The sequence below is a fragment of the Stylophora pistillata genome, chromosome 14, assembly GCF_964205215.1.
Source record: "Stylophora pistillata chromosome 14, jaStyPist1.2, whole genome shotgun sequence".
In the NCBI taxonomy this organism is placed as follows: Eukaryota; Metazoa; Cnidaria; class Anthozoa; order Scleractinia; family Pocilloporidae; genus Stylophora; species Stylophora pistillata.
In genome coordinates, this window is record NC_142532.1 from 16,034,051 (window position 1) to 16,050,498 (window position 16,448).

The window sequence follows — 16,448 nt, forward strand, 5'->3', positions numbered from 1 at the left end:
TGCACGCCACCGATGTCAGTGAGACTGGACGATAGTTTTAGCGACTTTCTTATGCAAAGGAGTGATGTCAGCCAATTTCCAATTGGGTGGTAACATGCCCGATGTAAAAGACACATTAAAAACATCACTTAACGAGGAAGCTAGGAGTCCAGTGCATTTTTTTCAGATCATGGGATGTATACTGTTCGGACCAGGAGATTTACGAGGTTTCAACTCACTTAAAATCTTACTAACATCGTTAGGTGAACAGTGTAGAGGATTAAGATCCTTGTCTTTGATAACTTGGTCAAATGATGGAAAGTTTTCAAGTTTTTCGGCTGTAAAAGCAGAAGAAAATCATTAATTCATGCTCTCAGAGATGTCACCTGCGTTTTTTAGCAGATTGCCATTGTCTAGCTTTATAGCAATTAGATCATTTGATCCCCTGCGCCTGGACTGCACGTAATTCCAAAAAAGTTTGTGTTCGTTATTGTGGTGCATATCGTCAGCCAATTTATCAGGGTACTCCCAGCGTGCCTTGTTGCATTGTTTATTCAAAAGATTACTTGCCTTTTTGCAAGTTGACCACGATCTATCATCATTACTGATCTTGGCTTTCTTGTACAAACGCTTCTTTTTCCCTACTAACTTAATTAACTCAGATACAATGAAATATATGAAGTTCATATATTTTGTACTGCGGTATTAGATACATATGCTGCACGATCCTCGCAGTAGATAGCGCTATTTAAGCAATAGCGAAAATCAGACCTGAAAAAAGTCAGGCCTGTACGGGATTCGAACCACTGACCTCTGCGATACTAGTGCAGCGCTCTTACCAATACAGGCCTGAAATTTTTCAGGTCTGATTTTCGCTATTGCTTAAAATAGCGCTATCTACTGCGAGGATCGTGCATCATACGTATCTAATACCGCAGTTCAAAATATATGAACTTTATATATTTCATTGTACTGATTTATCACTTTCACGGGTTTATTACGAATCAACTTAACGGCCTGCTCCCAGTTGGCTTGTTAGCTCAATTGGTAAGAGCGCTGCACTAGTATCGCAGAGGTCAGTGGTTCGAATCCCGTACAGGCCTGATTTTTTTCAGGTCTGATATTCGCTATTGCTTAAATAGCGCTATCTACTGCGAGGATCGTGCAGCATATTAATTAACTCAGCTGAGATCCAGGGAGACTGGCGATTTTTCTTCTGTTCTTTTTTGAGATGTGCAGTACCTGCAGGCATGGGAACCGTGCTGGAGCAACTGGTAAAGGAAGGCGACTGAGGGCATCAGCATGGGCTACCTGGGTCCCTGGTTTGTAGTTGAATTGGTAATCATGTGCTGAAAGGGACAGAGACCACCGTATAATGCGCCCTGAAACCATGGTAGACAATGACTTGCGTCCTCCAAAAAGTGTTTCTAGGGGTCTGTGTTTGTTGTTTATGACGAAGTGTCGACCGCACAAGCTAAGTAGTTATGGAACTTTTTGACTCCCCAAAGGACTGCAAGCAACTCCTTTTCAAGCTGAGAATATCCCTTTACGGCAGTGGTTAGCGAACGAGAGGTACAGCTAATTGGCCTTTCTACCTCGTCGATGAGGTATACTATCACTGCTCCAATCCCCTTTCCACTGGCATCATACGAGAGGATGATCTCCTTTGTTGCATCAAAGGGAAGAAGAAGGCCTGAGTTTTTGAGGAGTTGTTTTAACTTTTCAAATGCATCTTGCTGCATTTTTCCCTACTAAAAGTTCACGTTCTTTTGAAAGAGCTCATACATTGGTGCTAGTACTGAAGATAGGTTAGGCAAGAACCTTCCATAGTAGTAAAGGAGTCCCAAGTAACTCCTAAGCTCAGAAACGTTTGTGGGAGCAGGGGCCTCTACAATGGCACAAATTAAATTGGATGTAACCCTTTTTCATCGATCCTGTATCTAAGGTAAGTTGCCTCAGTGGCTATGAAGACACACTTGTCCTTGTTTAGACGAAGTCCAGTAGTTGATAACTGTTAAGTACTGTATGATAAGACAGCCATATTGAATTCAACCTCGTGGTTAATTACATCCCATAATGCTTATGGTATTTTCGTGATAGCATACATGACAATAACCTCTGAAGTACTGCATTCAGGTTGGCCATGTGTTCTGTGTCATCCTTGCCAGTCACCAGTATGTAGTCTTGATAACCAACAGTGCCTGCTAATCCCTGGATCATGTTGTCAAAGATGCGTTGGAAAATTGAAAGTGATGAAGAGATTCCAAAGGGAAGCCTTGTGTACTGGTAAGGACCTCTTTGGGTGTTGGTTGTAGTGTAATATCGTGAATCGTCTTCAAGTGGAACCTGTAAGAAAGCACTGCTGAGGTCGAGTTTTGTGAACTTTTGACCACCTGATAGTTTCGCATAGAGATCCTCTCTCCTGGGAAAAGGGCACTGGACAGTGTGAATGCCACAGTTAATAGTGAGTCTGTAATCACGACATAAACAGATTTGGCCATTCGTTTTTTGAACGGATACAGCTGCAGCTGCCCACTCTGCAAACTGCACTGGTTCGATCACTCCTTCTTTTTCCAACATCTGCAACTCTTCGTTAACTTGGTATCTGATGGCATATGAAACTAGACGTGGTTTGAAGAACTTGGGTGTCACGCTCTCGGGAACATTGATCTTTGCTTTAAGTCCTGTGACTTGTACTAGGTCTGGTTTCCAAAGATCTGAATATTTGTGTTCGAATTCTTGGACTGAGGCTCGTTTACATCTGTTCAAGCCAATCTCGTCTAAAGAGACTGGGTCTTTGTCCGTCTTCAACAAGCAGTGGTAAGTTGAATGACTTATCGCGGTGTTTCATCTGTACAGCTGTGGCACCTAAAACTTTCACATCAGTCTTCTCCCGTGTAAGTACGTAGTTGTGCCTTGCTTTTCTCCAGTTTCTTTGCACTGGAAAACTTACTAAACGTGTTGTTGGAAATCAGCGTTACTGCTGAGCCAATGTCAATTTCCATTTCTATGTTGTGACCGTCAATACACAACATGGTCTTGTAAAACGAGTTATTACCACTAATAGTGAATAGATTGTAGATTTGATCTGATTGATTCTTTTTCATCTGCTGTCACTTGGTTAACTGTCTTTGATGAATGTGAGGTTTGCTGTGATCTTTGTTTTGCTTTGCATACCTTTACAATGTGGCCTTCTTTGCCACAATAGAAACAACTCTTATCTTTGAAGGGGAAGTGTTCTTAGTTATGTTTTTCTCCACAACGATAACAGGTTTTCTTTGTTTTGGGAAACTCTTTCATCTCTACCTTGCTGACCCCTGCGGAAACCGGTGAAGAGGCTTGCTATTGGCTATTTTTGGCACCTGAGGTGGCAAGTTCAATGCTGGTGGCGATCTCAAACGCCTTGGGGAAAGTGAGTTTCTCATACTGTACTGAAAATAGTTGCTTTTGTCTACTTTTGTCGTTGCTTGCATAAATCCTGTAAAACGTATTGTTTGTGGGAAATAGACCACTTTCATAAATGGCTTCTGGATTAATATTCTTTTGTTGAAATTTGAATTAGTCCTACTGGCCTCGTTCTCCAGTACAAAATTCAAAAGAATACATTATCTCAAGCGAGGCCAGAAGGGCTAATTTAAATTTAAACAAAAGAATATTAATCTGGCAGCCATTTATGAAAGTGCTCTATAATTTTTTGGTAATGAAATAGTCACGACAATTATAAACATATGCACGTTTAGCATTTTTTCCACTTCTGTTTTAGTTTATTTCTGCATTGTTTCAGCTCGCTTATAGTTTTTCTGTCACTTTTGTCGGTGTTCGCGTAACAAATTCATGAACAACACGTTCTTAGTGCGAAATATTGTTGAGTTTAAAACGGCTGATTTATTGACTTACTGTAAATCAGTATACATTAACAATTTAATAAAAAATTGCGATAAAACATTTCTTAAAATCATTTTAAGATTAAAAAATTGCTAAAAGACGACGATGTTTCGACGTTAGCTAAACGTCATTATCAAGTCAAAATATGTTTGTGAGTTCCAGTCTATAAATACTTAAAAAACAATAGCTAATTAAAAGCTATAACGTGAAAAATATTAAACAAAATTGTTTCGCACGTAGGGAGTTCGTCTGGATATTTAAATTAGGCTTATGATTCTTGATGAAGAGCATTTCAAATACTAAACAATCAAATTTGCCCTGGCACTTTCTTAAACTGTGAATTGGTTTTCTTTGAAGAGGTTGTTGTTAGCATGAGTTTCTAAGAAATGTTAACCGATTGCCGAATTTTTTGTGCACAGCAATGCGTTGATGAAGGTGTCGGGCTGTGTATCCGACATAATCTGCATCACACAGATCACATGAATAAAGATAAACAACACACTGCCTATTAACAATTGACGGATTAATTTCTTTGGGTTTAAGATCTTGCCCCAATTTCTTGCTCACGAAAACTGGCTGCAAAGTAAGGACAATCTTATAGCTAAGATCGTGTAACTGCTTCCGAACCGCATTAGTGGCCACTTGATCATTTACTCGTCTCAGTTTTTCTCACTTTACAGCTTTTAATTAACTATTGTTTTTTTAAGTATTTACAGACTGGAACTCACAAACATATTTTGACTTGATGATGACGTTCAGCTAACGTCGAAACGTCGTCGTCTTTTGGCAATTTCTTAATCTTAAAATGATTTTAAGAAATGTTTTATCGAAATTTTTTCTTGTTAAATGCTTTTGAACATGACTTCTTGTTCGTAGACCCTAACAATTGCGGTAGTATTGGTTGATTCAAGATTTGAGTGGTTACCGACAGAATACCCCCTTCGTGTGGACTGGCAGGTCATTACGTGGACTAGTTATTGACTAGAGAAATAACTTATCATATCTCTTCAGCCAACAGAGTCAACGCGAGATCTGGACTACTGCTCGTGCTCTAAATATGACAATCAACCACAAAATTCCCTTAGCCTGAAGAGCACTTTGATTGTTGTAGCAATGACATCGCCCTTTCAAGTGAAGTAGTGCGATCATTCGGAAGAGTGACTAACCCCAGGCAATTATAGCTGTCAAGCAGTTCTGAAATAGAGCTATGAATAATGAGCTGACATTCCGCCTAGCTCAAACCAGCGACTTTGACGAGATCCTAAAACTATCAGAGGGGGTCTATGATGGTCAAGACTATCTTCCCCTCAGATTTCATAAATGGATGCAAATGATCAACGTTGCAGTGATGTTAGCTCACACAAGTGGAAAGCTCATTGGTCTGGTTCAGTGTTCGGTTGTTGACGATGGAAGAACAGCGGTACGACGAGCGGCCAGGATATCACCAGAGTTTCGTGGTCAGGGTGTTTACAAACGGCTATCAGAAGCAATGAACGAGTTCGTGCGAAGACATTACCCAGCTGTACAGCGAGAGATGTTTACATCAACTATGTGTCATTTTCCCGCAAGAGAAATTACAGAGATGAGAAGTATAAGGACTTCAGCTGTAAATAAGAGTCTTTTTGCGCTCGATTCTCTCAAAGTTAATTTCTCACACCAGGTAGAGCCTTGTATGAAAGAGTACCTCTGTGACGTAATCTTCACAGGTCCTTTTGCACGGAGATTGGTTCCATACAACTCCATTATACTTGATTGGATTCCCATGGAGCCTTTACGATCAAACATCGATCATTTCCAATATGAAATTGGTCATGATTTCTATTTCGCTGTCGATAAATGTGGTAAAGATGCTATTCCCAGATCTGTCAGTTTTGGTGTGCTGTCACCAAGGGTAGGATGCACTGTTTGGAGTGTCACGATTTATACGAGTGACCCAAGCCTGTACGAAGCTCACGTTATGCATCAACTACAGCATGCATTCGAGGTTGCTGATGGCGATTTTTTTATTTCTTTCATTCAAGACAAAAGTTTGTCAAAAGAAGGGAGAAGACTCGTTAGGGAATGTTTGCCCCAAGTGGAATTTGACGAAGCATGGTCAACTTTCTTCCTCTGTGAAAATTCAATCCTAAGAATCCTAAGAGGAGCGACTAATTAATTATAACAAGTGACAGCGTGTTGGACCTATTTAGTCTTCGGAGGTAGACAAACGGTAAAAAGCAGCATCTTTTTATTAGAAAACTTTACAACCATTAAACGCTTTGATTGACATGTTATGTATTGTACTTGGTCTAGCATGTACATTTACCTCAAGTGGAATTTGACGAAGCATGGTCAACGTTCTTCCACTGTGAAAATTTGCAACGAAAAAATGACTGATGCCATACAACTATTAGCATTTACAATAATATATTTGAGCAATAGTGGAAATCAGACCTGAAAAAAATTTCAGGCCTGTACGGGATTCGAACCACTGACCTCTGCGATACTAGTGCAGCGCTCTACCAATTGAGCTAACAAGCCAACTGGGAGCAGGCCATCAAATTAATTCGATATAAACCCGTAGATGATAAATCAAACAACAACAAACATATGAAACATATGTGTGAACTGCGGTTATGAGACGTATATGAGAACGATCCTTCGCAGTAAAGCACTATTTGAGCAATAGTGGAAATCAGACCTGAAAAAAAATTTCAGGCCTGTACGGGATTCGAACCACTGACCTCTGCGATACTAGTGCAGCGCTCTACCAATTGAGCTAACAAGCCAACTGGGAGCAGGCCATCAAATTAATTCGATATAAACCCGTAGATGATAAATCAAACAACAACAAACATATGAAACATATGTGTGAACTGCGGTTATGAGACGTATATGAGAACGATCCTTCGCAGTAAAGCACTATTTGAGCAATAGTGGAAATCAGACCTGAAATTTTTTTCAGGTCTGATTTCCACTATTGCTCAAATAGTGCTTTACTGCGAAGGATCGTTCTCATATACGTCTCATAACCGCAGTTCACACATATGTTTCATATGTTTGTTGTTGTTTGATTTATCATCTACGGGTTTATATCGAATTAATTTGATGGCCTGCTCCCAGTTGGCTTGTTAGCTCAATTGGTAGAGCGCTGCACTAGTATCGCAGAGGTCAGTGGTTCGAATCCCGTACAGGCCTGAAATTTTTTTCAGGTCTGATTTCCACTATTGCTCAAATAGTGCTTTACTGCGAAGGATCGTTCTCATATACGTCTCATAACCGCAGTTCACACATATGTTTCATATGTTTGTTGTTGTTTAATAATATATTTGACTCTAAGCGCTATAGTTAAGGAAAATAGCCGACGAATGATGATTTGGTTAATTCAGCCGTCACTCACTGAGACACCTGAAAATGTTTACATTAACATTCCTGTCCTGTTTTTATTGACCGGTGTACTTCATATTTTAATGTATGCAGACTTCGTCTTTTCAGACCTATTATTTTGACTATAAGGTAAACTGATCCATTTAGGATTGAGGTTTATGGAGTAAGTTGGGGTCAATGTGTTGTTTAGTCCTTATTCTAGAATTCCAGTTCAGAAAGAAATGGAAATTTAGTTTTTCAGCTTTTATCCCTCGCATTGGCGAAACATAAAAAGAAAATATCACTGTTGACTTTAAAATTCTGAACAAAGCAAAATCTGTGAACTTCGTCAGTAAAAATTTAGTAGATAAGCTTAAGTTTTCATTGGCTTTCTTGGTTAACTTCGAGATTTTATTCACTGAACAACAGAGCTAGTGCACGGGCAAGACAATCAATACTTATGATGCACACTCCTCGCAGTAGAGAGCGCTATTTATGCAATAGCGAAAATCAGACCTGAAAAAAAATCAGGCCTTTACGGGATTCGAACCACTGACCTCTGCGATACTAGTGCAGCGTTCTACCAATTGAGCTAACAAGCCAACTGGGAGCAGGCCGTTAAGTTGATTCGTAATAAACCCATGATGATAAATCAGATATGATGAATATATGAAGTTCATATATTTCTCTACTGCGAGGATCGTGCATCATACGTATCTATAACCGCAGTTCAAAACATCTTATTAATCTTATTCACAGCACGTGACTTAGTTGTTATGTAGATTAAGGTGGCTGAACACAGTTCTTCCACGCGCTTTCGCCGATGCAATTCAGCGCGCGCACAAGGATTGCAAAAAACAAACATTCTGTCAACAGAGAGGTCACTTCATTTACTTAACACTTCATTTACTTAATACTTATCTGTACTACTTTTCTCTACAGTTGGCGCAGTGTATAGAGGGCTTTAATCTTTTATTACAAAGATATCTTAGAAAAGTTAACGGTGCAAAGAACCCAGCAATTCTCAGCTTTTTCTTCGTTACCGAAAGAAACAAGTTAAATGCAGCGCATGCGCAGTAAGTCAAAAATTGCGATTGAATGGAAAATTGCTTTTTCGGAAATATGCCTATTTCTTGAGAACCACTCATTAGAATTTCGCAAAATTTGCAACAAAAATACTTTAGGCAATAAGTAACTGGAGTATTAAAAAAAATTGATTTTAAACAAAGGAAACTCCAGAAAATCGATTGAACCTGCAACAAGGGATAATCAAAGATCTCTCTGTTAAATTGTTAGCAAAATGGTGTTAACTTGAGAGTATCGTTACGTGCTCGCTGCATACAAATTATTAAGAAAATCTAATGACTAGATTTTCTCCAAAGAAACAAAACCGATTTTAATTGCCTATTTATATCTATTCATGTCGCCACGGCAATGACGCATACGTCAGCTTAACTATCGAAAAAACAAAGTTTGTTTTGTTAACTTGCTTGCTGCCAATTTTGGCGACCGAGAGATCAAGGGTGTTAGAGAAAATGATAAAAGAAACAAAAGTATCAAAAACTGTGTTCAGCCACCTTAATAATAGATTGTAAATTAGCGATGGTATATTAGTATTAATTGTATCTTAAATAATTTTCCATGCTAGCAAATGGATTTTCATCTTTTTTATAAGTGCAGAGATGTGTAGTTTCGTAGGTTACGCTGTGCGCCCTATCAAACTTTCTTTCCCTGGCATGCTGAAGTTCAATCAACTGCGTCCTATAATAATAATAGGGAACTTAAGAAACCACGACGGCGACGGCAACGAGGACGTGGAAAAACAAGAGATCTAATTGGCAGAACAATATCTCAGCACGTGCGTTTTGAAACTTTATACATTTCTTAGCCACGATATGGGAAAATAGCTCCGACGATTGCCATCGTGTTTGCGGTCGGATTCACGCGTATTTTGGTCACTTGAGAGTGTTGTAGCTTTCCGTTTTTGAAACACACTATTAATAAAGTTAGAAGAAAGTGTAGGCAGCCTACCTAGAGGTGTAAAACATAGTATACTAGGCATATGAAAAAATGATTCTGGCCTAAGCGCGGCGGCCATTTTTGTTTGTTTGTGTATTTTTTTTTTTTTTTTTTTTGCAACTTTTAAAAGTCCCGGGTAAATTAGAACCCAGTCTGCGCGCGCCAAAGAAACTATATCCAGCATCCTTGCATGATATGGCGAGGGTGACCGTTAAATTCCATCGCGCCTGTAAAATAAAAAGATTTCTTGGCGACCTCAAGGATGACTTTTGGAAGATGAATGTCATTACAACGTCTAATCGCAAATGTGTGTACATAGGTATTTAAATTAAAATAACAATTCACATAAAGCGGAACGGAGCCATCAAAGCATTTTCTAGGATCAGTAAAGTGTGTAGAAATGTGGAGACAGAGCCACTCCTGCAACCGCTCGACAATGAATTTTTTAACCTGCAGTCAACTGTCACAAGTCGAGAAGCGAGATTGGACATGAAGGCAGGAGGCTTTTGGACACCAGGAGTAACAGCAAATTTCGACGTAGGTGTAACGCATGTTAACTCCAGGTCCAACAGGGCAAGTCCAAAGTTACGATCTTCAAAGAGCAAGAAAACGAGAAGAAGAGGAAATACAACCAGAGAGTGATGGAGGTGGAAATGGGAACTTTTACACCGTTGGTGTTTGGTACAAACGGAGGCATGGGAATTTACTGTCAGAAGTTTTTAAGAACCCTCGCAAATAAGCTTTCGAACAAGAATAATGAACCCTATGCCAGCGTCATTTCCTGGTTACGAATACAACCCTCACTTGGCATATCAAGAACTGTACACAGTTGCGTAAGAGGTTCTAGAGTTCCGTTTAAATCACGCGAGGTCGCAGAAGACTTCACCCTCGCTGTAGCTGGTCTACATCTGCACTCATAATTTTAAGTCTGTATTATTTTAATAGTTTTTCCTATTTAGTAATGCTAAATTTTTTCCTTTTTCATTGATCGTAATCAGTCCTCTATCGTGAACATTAACATTAATCATTTTAAAAATTTGTAAATAATTAGATATAAAGCATTTTCTAGCTAACAAGACAATATGAAGTTTTCGTTTATTAATCAAAGGTACTAGACCCAAAGTAACATTCAGCTCTATAGTATCGAGACAAGAATTTGGAAAAATTAGCTTTGCAGCTCTGATGCTGTAAGCTCTCAAGTACATCAGAATAAAGTTTACCACAGCCGTGCCAGGCCACATCACAGTGATCAAAAACAAGTAAAATCATCGTCTCGCAAAGGCGTTCAGCAGCAGCCATGGGAATAGAAATTCTCAAACACCTAAAAACATCCAATTTCCTTGAGACCTTATTGACCACGTGCTCAATATGGTTGTTAAAACTCAAGTGCTGATGAATTACAACGCCAAGATGTTTGAAAGACTCGGATTTTGTCAAGGAAAATCCATTGCAGGATAAGCTTATGCTATCCTCCCGCTTAAGCTGTTGATGTGAGCCATATATTACATATTCAGTCTTGCTCATATTCCAAAAAAGCTTATTTTCTTTCATCCACGAAGAAATATGGTTGATATCGTTGTTTAGGCTTGCTTCTAACTCAATAGCAGTTTTAGCGCTAAAAAACAACACTGTATCGTCTGCACAAAGCAGAACTTGTGAGAAGCAGATGCAGGAGGGCGTTTCGTTTATGTAAAATATAAAGAGCAGAGGCCCCAAAATTGACCCTTGAGGGACGCTAGAAGCTCTATCCAGGGGCGAGGAGAGAGCTTTGTCGACCTCTACGCACTGGGAACGGCCTAGCAAATACCTAGAAAACCAAATAAGAGTGCTGTTACATATGCCATCACTCTGTAGCTTGTTTAGAAGGATATGCTGGTCTAGCGTATCGAAGGCCTTCTTCACGTCAATGAAGACCGCCCCAGTGAGAAGACCATTATCCATATTTCTACGGATTTCATCCACAAAGAAGGTGACAGCTGTTTCAGTGGAGAAATTCTTCTGGAAGCCAGATTGACAGGACGACAAGAGATTGTTAGCGTTTAAATAACTAAACAATTGATGATATACGACTTTCTCGGCGATTTTGGAAATTACTGGGAGAGTAGAAATGGGACGATAGTTATCTATTTCTTCTCTGTTACCGGACTTGAATAACAGAACAACTCTTGAAGTCTTCCAGTCGTCCAGCACCACTCCAGACGAAAAGAAGAGGTTAATTATGTGAGTCAGGTACTCCGAAATAACCGGGGCTCCGTCCTGAAGCAAACGTGCAGGAATGTTATGCAATCCAGTAGCTTTGTTCACTTTTAGCTTTCTCAACAAACTGTAACGAACATTTGGTCTTACTAAACTTAGCTCGAAGTTTTCTTTTGTAAAAGTAGCTTTAGTATTCTGCAAAGATGACTGCTGACGTTGGCATGATATCTTGGATAATTTTTCATTGATGGTCTTTACAATTGAGGTGAAGAAGTGATTAAAACTTTCAGCTACGGGATTCTTGTCTGTCTTGAGATCACCAGCGACTTTGATTGGAGACTTAGATTGTTTTAATTTCTTGTCATTAGGAAGCCCTCTCTTCACAGTTCTCCAGGAAGATTTTGAGTCATCGATGTTTTCCTAAATAAGGTTCCGATTGTAATTAACTTTAGTGGAGCGCACTTTGTTGTTCTACGCGTTTCTTGATCTTCTAAAGGCACTCCAATCTACCTCCTTATTTATTCGTCGCGCCTTCTTCAGAAGACAGTTTCTTTGTTGCATTAATTTCTTAAGTTCAGGTGTTAACCAAGGGTAGTTAATACCCCTAACTTTCTTTTTTATCAAAGGGGCGTGCCGATCACACTGCTCTTTAAAAGTGTCATTAAAGAGATCCAAGGCATTGTTTACGTTGGAGGCATGTTTGACAGGGTCCCAGTTGATTTGGCTCAAGCTCTCACAAAATTGCTCATGCGAGTAATTTATATAGTCTTGGCATTCGATTATTTTGGATACATATTTCAAAGCATTTATTTTCGTAACGCACAAAACAAGGTGATGGTCACTTAAACTAAGAGGGACCACTGCCTGCTTGACAATATTGCGCACATTATTTGTCACAATCAATTCGATGACTGTAGCACTAAGTTTAGTTATTCTTTTTGGACAGTCAATCAGTTGCAAGAAATTGTGAAGATGAAAAATGCGTTTTAGAGCCTTCGAATCTGCTCCTTGCGTCGGCGCTTTAAAGTTGTAATTAAAATCACTATTCATCAGCGTTTCTTTATCCTCTCCCGACACTCTTTCCAAGCCGTTTGAAGATTTCCAAAAACTGAGAGTCATCCGGCGGGCGATAGCAGGTTCCCAAAATAATTCCTTTTGACTTTAGAAACATTAACTCTAGCCAAAGGTTCCCCAATGCTATATCTTCCAAATCGCATCTTCGCACAGCCGGCATTTTGTCGGAGATTTAGATTGCAACGCCACCACCTTTGCGACCCGAGGAGCGATCGCGCCTAAAACAAATTGAAACCGGGGATCGCAACCTCATCAGACGGCAGATGATCATTAAGCCAAGTTTCATTAAGGGTCAAGATTCCGATATCTCAATTTCGCCGCAAGAATAGCCCCAATTAATCAATTTTCTTGTGAAGACTCTCAGTGTTTAAGTGACCTATTTTCAATCCTCGGGTTTTCAGAACATCCAGCAGATCAGGATGCAACTCAACTTTCGGTGCGGTAGATTCCACGTCGCTAGTTATTTCAGAAACAGAACCAAGACTACACAGACAGCACAGCTTTGTATTTTTTAAGTCAACATCCAAGCGTTTCAAGTGGTAGTGCGATTTGCATAAACAACATAACGCTCGGCCTTGGTTTCTCCTGATAGTCTTTGAAAATCGAGCACAGGTTAATTTAAAATCTGGACCCGGATTTACGGAGATATCGCCGCGCTGTGATAGCAGACATGCGAGTAAAATATCTCCAGTAAGCTCGGATAACGCGAAGCGAAGTGGTAGGAGAGAACCGCTCGAGTGTAAGATGGCGTTTGTCAGTAACTTTCCTTCTCATCGAAAGCTTAGGAGAGGAAAAAGAAAATAGCTCTCTGCCAACACAGGATCGTTAGTTATTAATAGTTTTGACAATATCGCTCACGGCGGATTAAAATTGGGGGGGGGGGGGGAGGGGAGGTTGCTTTGGTTTTTGTGTTCGTTTTGGGGTTGAGGTTTGAGCTGCAAAGCATTGATCATGAAACCACTTCCATTCTGAAATTACATGATTGTTTATCCGGGGATTTCAAGGGAGTAAGACCTATGCAGCGAGTCAAGGCTGCAAGGACAAGTAAATAAATAAAGTGCAGATGCACTGAACTTATTATTTACCATCACAGGAGTACAAGGAGTAATCAAACCCTATTATTATGACAGTATAAAATGTCCGGATGCACTGAATCCTAGCACGATAATTTGGCGGCGCGAGCCGTTGCTAACAACGTAATAAAGACTTAAAACTGTATTTTAAATTATTAACAATATACTTAACCTATATTGTTAAAAATTTATAAACCTTATAGGACTATTTCTTTTGAGAACGAGTAATGTTGTTGGTGACTAGGACATTAAAGGTGATCTTAAACTCCGTTTGTTGTTTTTGTTGTTGTCGTTGTTATTGCTCTTATTGTTGTTCTCCCGGCAGAGCTGTTAAAGCTTTGTAACTTTAAGTGCGCCTATACATGGCTTACGACTTGCTCAATTATATAAAATGAGTGTGCTTAATTTAGTCTTTCCTTTACGGAGATTCATTTTCTCCAAAATTCAGATTATTTTCAAAGATACGAGCAATGTTTTCTTGTTGACGCCCATTAATGGGTAGGAAACTGTAAACTTCTTAAGGATTCGAGACAATTCTTTTCATCCTGTCCTTCAAAAAGAAGTTAATTCTACCGTTAAGTTTCATTCACAGATATTTGAATGTGACGTCAAATTCAATGACTGTTTTGAGTCTAAGGGCCTGTTCATATGGAAGGGGGGACTCCTGGAAAGGGAGGTAAATCGCCTGCCCCATTTAATCTCTTATTTTATCCTAAACACGTGTGCGTGAAAGGTGGGGTAACCCGCCTAAGCAGGTTCTTCCGTCTGCCGGGTAGACTAACCCGATCAGGCAGGGTTTGCTATGTAAACGTCTCAAGGTTGGGTAACCCGCCTGGCTGGGATCACGTTCATGTTACATTCACAGGCGAACCGACAACCTCACCCCGGGATTCCGGGGTTGTAAGATTGTATTTAAACGCGGCTATTTTTCGAGCACGGCTTGGCGGATTTATTCACTTACTTGGGTCCTCTACTGTCATGTAAACAGGCCCTCAATAAACACTATCATTACGCTTATTATTAAGGTCTCTTTATTTGTCACTTCCATCGAAACGGGACCTGTCTTTATTATTTATTTTTCATCAAGTTTCCTTTTTGCACATCCAAAATTCTTGAATGCAACGACCATCAAGATGAAAATCATCCTTACAGATGGCCAACATATTACAGTTCTTTGAGTTTGAATCTATGAAAATGGTATATGAACACTGCGGTTTTAAGATATTATGAAAGCGATCCTTGCAGTAATGAGCACTAATATACTTAAGCAGTGCTCGTTGCTGCGAGGATCGCTTTCGTACATATATTACAGTTCTGTTCGATACAAAACAAGATAATTAATTGAATATTGAGGAAGAGAACTTCAGAGAGGTCGCGTATAGAGCCTCTCGGACATGAAAAACTTGAAGTCAACTAACTCATAGCTTTTGCAAAATCTCCAACTCCCTTTTCTCTCTAAATGTGGCGATTTCAAGCTTGAATTTCCCGCTACAGCATCTCATTAATATGCACAAATGTCCGGCCATTGTACGTAACGAGTGATTTCGTACTGATCTAGGCTTTCCTAAACTGTTGAAAAACCTTGAACTTAAGTGGTATAGACATTTTTCATAACTTAATGTTAATTTCAAACTATTTTCACTTTTGCATGTCAATGACAACTTACTGAAATTAATTTTTCAAATGAGCTAAGGTTTGTCACAAAGTTTAAAACAATTATTTTTTTATGAAAGGACTTGATGAATAGATCAATAAATTAATAACCGAAATCTCATTTGGTTAACTTTGTATTAACACACAACTGGATGGAAGTTGAATCAATTTTGGCCAGTCTTTGGTTTCACAAACATCTCAAACGCACTGAATTTAATCGACAGGAACTCTAAATAACGGATTAAGGATGCATGGAGTGCTATGATTTACTCTACACAATTTTCCAAAAAAGCAGTCTAACAAGACACACTGCACTCCATTTTCAGACAAATGCAGGGAAATTTCATGGTAGAAGCCAAGTTGAATGAATTACTGGCTCAATTTTCAGATAAAGCTTAGGTCAAACTGCATTTTAAAATTCTGCACGCAGCTGTGTTCTTTTGTGAGTATGTTATCGAATTAAGTGATCCCATGAGTTAAATCTCAGTTACATGGAAAAGACAATGGGTGTGCAGATTAAGCCAATTAAACCTTTATGCATGAATTAAACTGACAGTCTTGACATCAAACTCGAAACGGACACTAGACACTGGACACTGGAAACTCGACACTGGACACTCGACACTCGATATTTTCATAATGAGATTAGATTAATGAAATCTAAACTGCTTTTACGCGCTCCACGCATATGTTTGAGGAATGAGGTCAATAACATCAAGAAGTGGACTACGGTTTGCCCTTGGTATTTTTCATTATTATCTAGGGCGTTCTTTATAATAACTCTTCACCTATTTGAATTTTTAGAATGAAGTCTATGGTTTTTAAATTGCCTCTCCTATGATCGAAACCACTTTACTATCCAAACAGATCAAATACCCAGATATCATGTTTATCAAACATGCTGGGGGCATGGAAACGACACGGGAAGTTTGGATGTTGTCCTTCGCTAAATTCTGTTTAATTTGTTGCATGGACTTAACAGCCTGCTGTCCCTCTGGAGAAATTTGGTTTTCCCATTTAAAAGCGAGCATTGATCCATTTGAGGTCAGAGTGAACTAATTAAAGCATTTTGCACGAGGCTTTTAGGCTCAGATCATAGGCTAAGGTTACCTTGATAATCAGTCTTATTAACTTAAAGATCTAAGAAATGGGCAGTTTAAGACTACATATGGCTTCTGATATAGTACATTTTTTTTATAGAATTGAAAAGAAATGGAGGTTGTT

General features: G+C 39.3%; 3 protein-coding genes across 3 annotated transcripts; 1 reads left to right on the top strand and 2 right to left on the bottom strand.

Annotated features, from left to right (window-relative positions):
- Positions 1-2,043: 2,043 nt before the first annotated feature.
- Positions 2,044-3,014, bottom strand: LOC111346119 (uncharacterized protein K02A2.6). The gene is made up of 2 exons (XM_022953416.2): positions 2,895-3,014; positions 2,044-2,784 (listed from the first exon to the last, which is right to left on the bottom strand). Exons 1-2 carry the CDS (start codon positions 3,012-3,014, stop codon positions 2,044-2,046), a joined length of 861 nt encoding a protein of 286 aa, XP_022809151.2.
- Positions 3,015-4,602: 1,588 nt separating this feature from the next.
- Positions 4,603-7,293, top strand: LOC111346118 (histidine N-acetyltransferase). The gene has a single exon (XM_022953415.2). It carries the CDS (start codon positions 5,072-5,074, stop codon positions 6,017-6,019), a length of 948 nt encoding a protein of 315 aa, XP_022809150.2. The 5' UTR covers positions 4,603-5,071; the 3' UTR covers positions 6,020-7,293.
- Positions 7,294-10,326: 3,033 nt separating this feature from the next.
- On the bottom strand, positions 10,327-12,543 carry LOC148716807 (uncharacterized). The gene is made up of 2 exons (XM_088744633.1): positions 11,935-12,543; positions 10,327-11,844 (listed from the first exon to the last, which is right to left on the bottom strand). Exons 1-2 carry the CDS (start codon positions 12,541-12,543, stop codon positions 10,327-10,329), a joined length of 2,127 nt encoding a protein of 708 aa, XP_088600759.1.
- Between the last annotated feature and the right edge of the window lie 3,905 nt (positions 12,544-16,448).

Bases quoted from the DNA above. Each gene is read 5' to 3' on its own strand.
- LOC111346119 (XM_022953416.2), bottom strand. From the start codon at position 3,014: ATGTTGTGTATTGACGGTCACAACATAGAAATGGAAATTGACATTGGC. The intron at 2,785-2,894 runs GCACAACTACGT...TGCTTGTTGAAG, and splicing joins AGAAACTGGAGAAAAGCAAG to ACGGACAAAGACCCAGTCTC.
- LOC111346118 (XM_022953415.2), top strand. From the start codon at position 5,072: ATGAATAATGAGCTGACATTCCGCCTAGCTCAAACCAGCGACTTTGAC.
- LOC148716807 (XM_088744633.1), bottom strand. From the start codon at position 12,543: ATGACTCTCAGTTTTTGGAAATCTTCAAACGGCTTGGAAAGAGTGTCG. The intron at 11,845-11,934 runs GTAGATTGGAGT...AACCTTATTTAG, and splicing joins CGCGACGAATAAATAAGGAG to GAAAACATCGATGACTCAAA.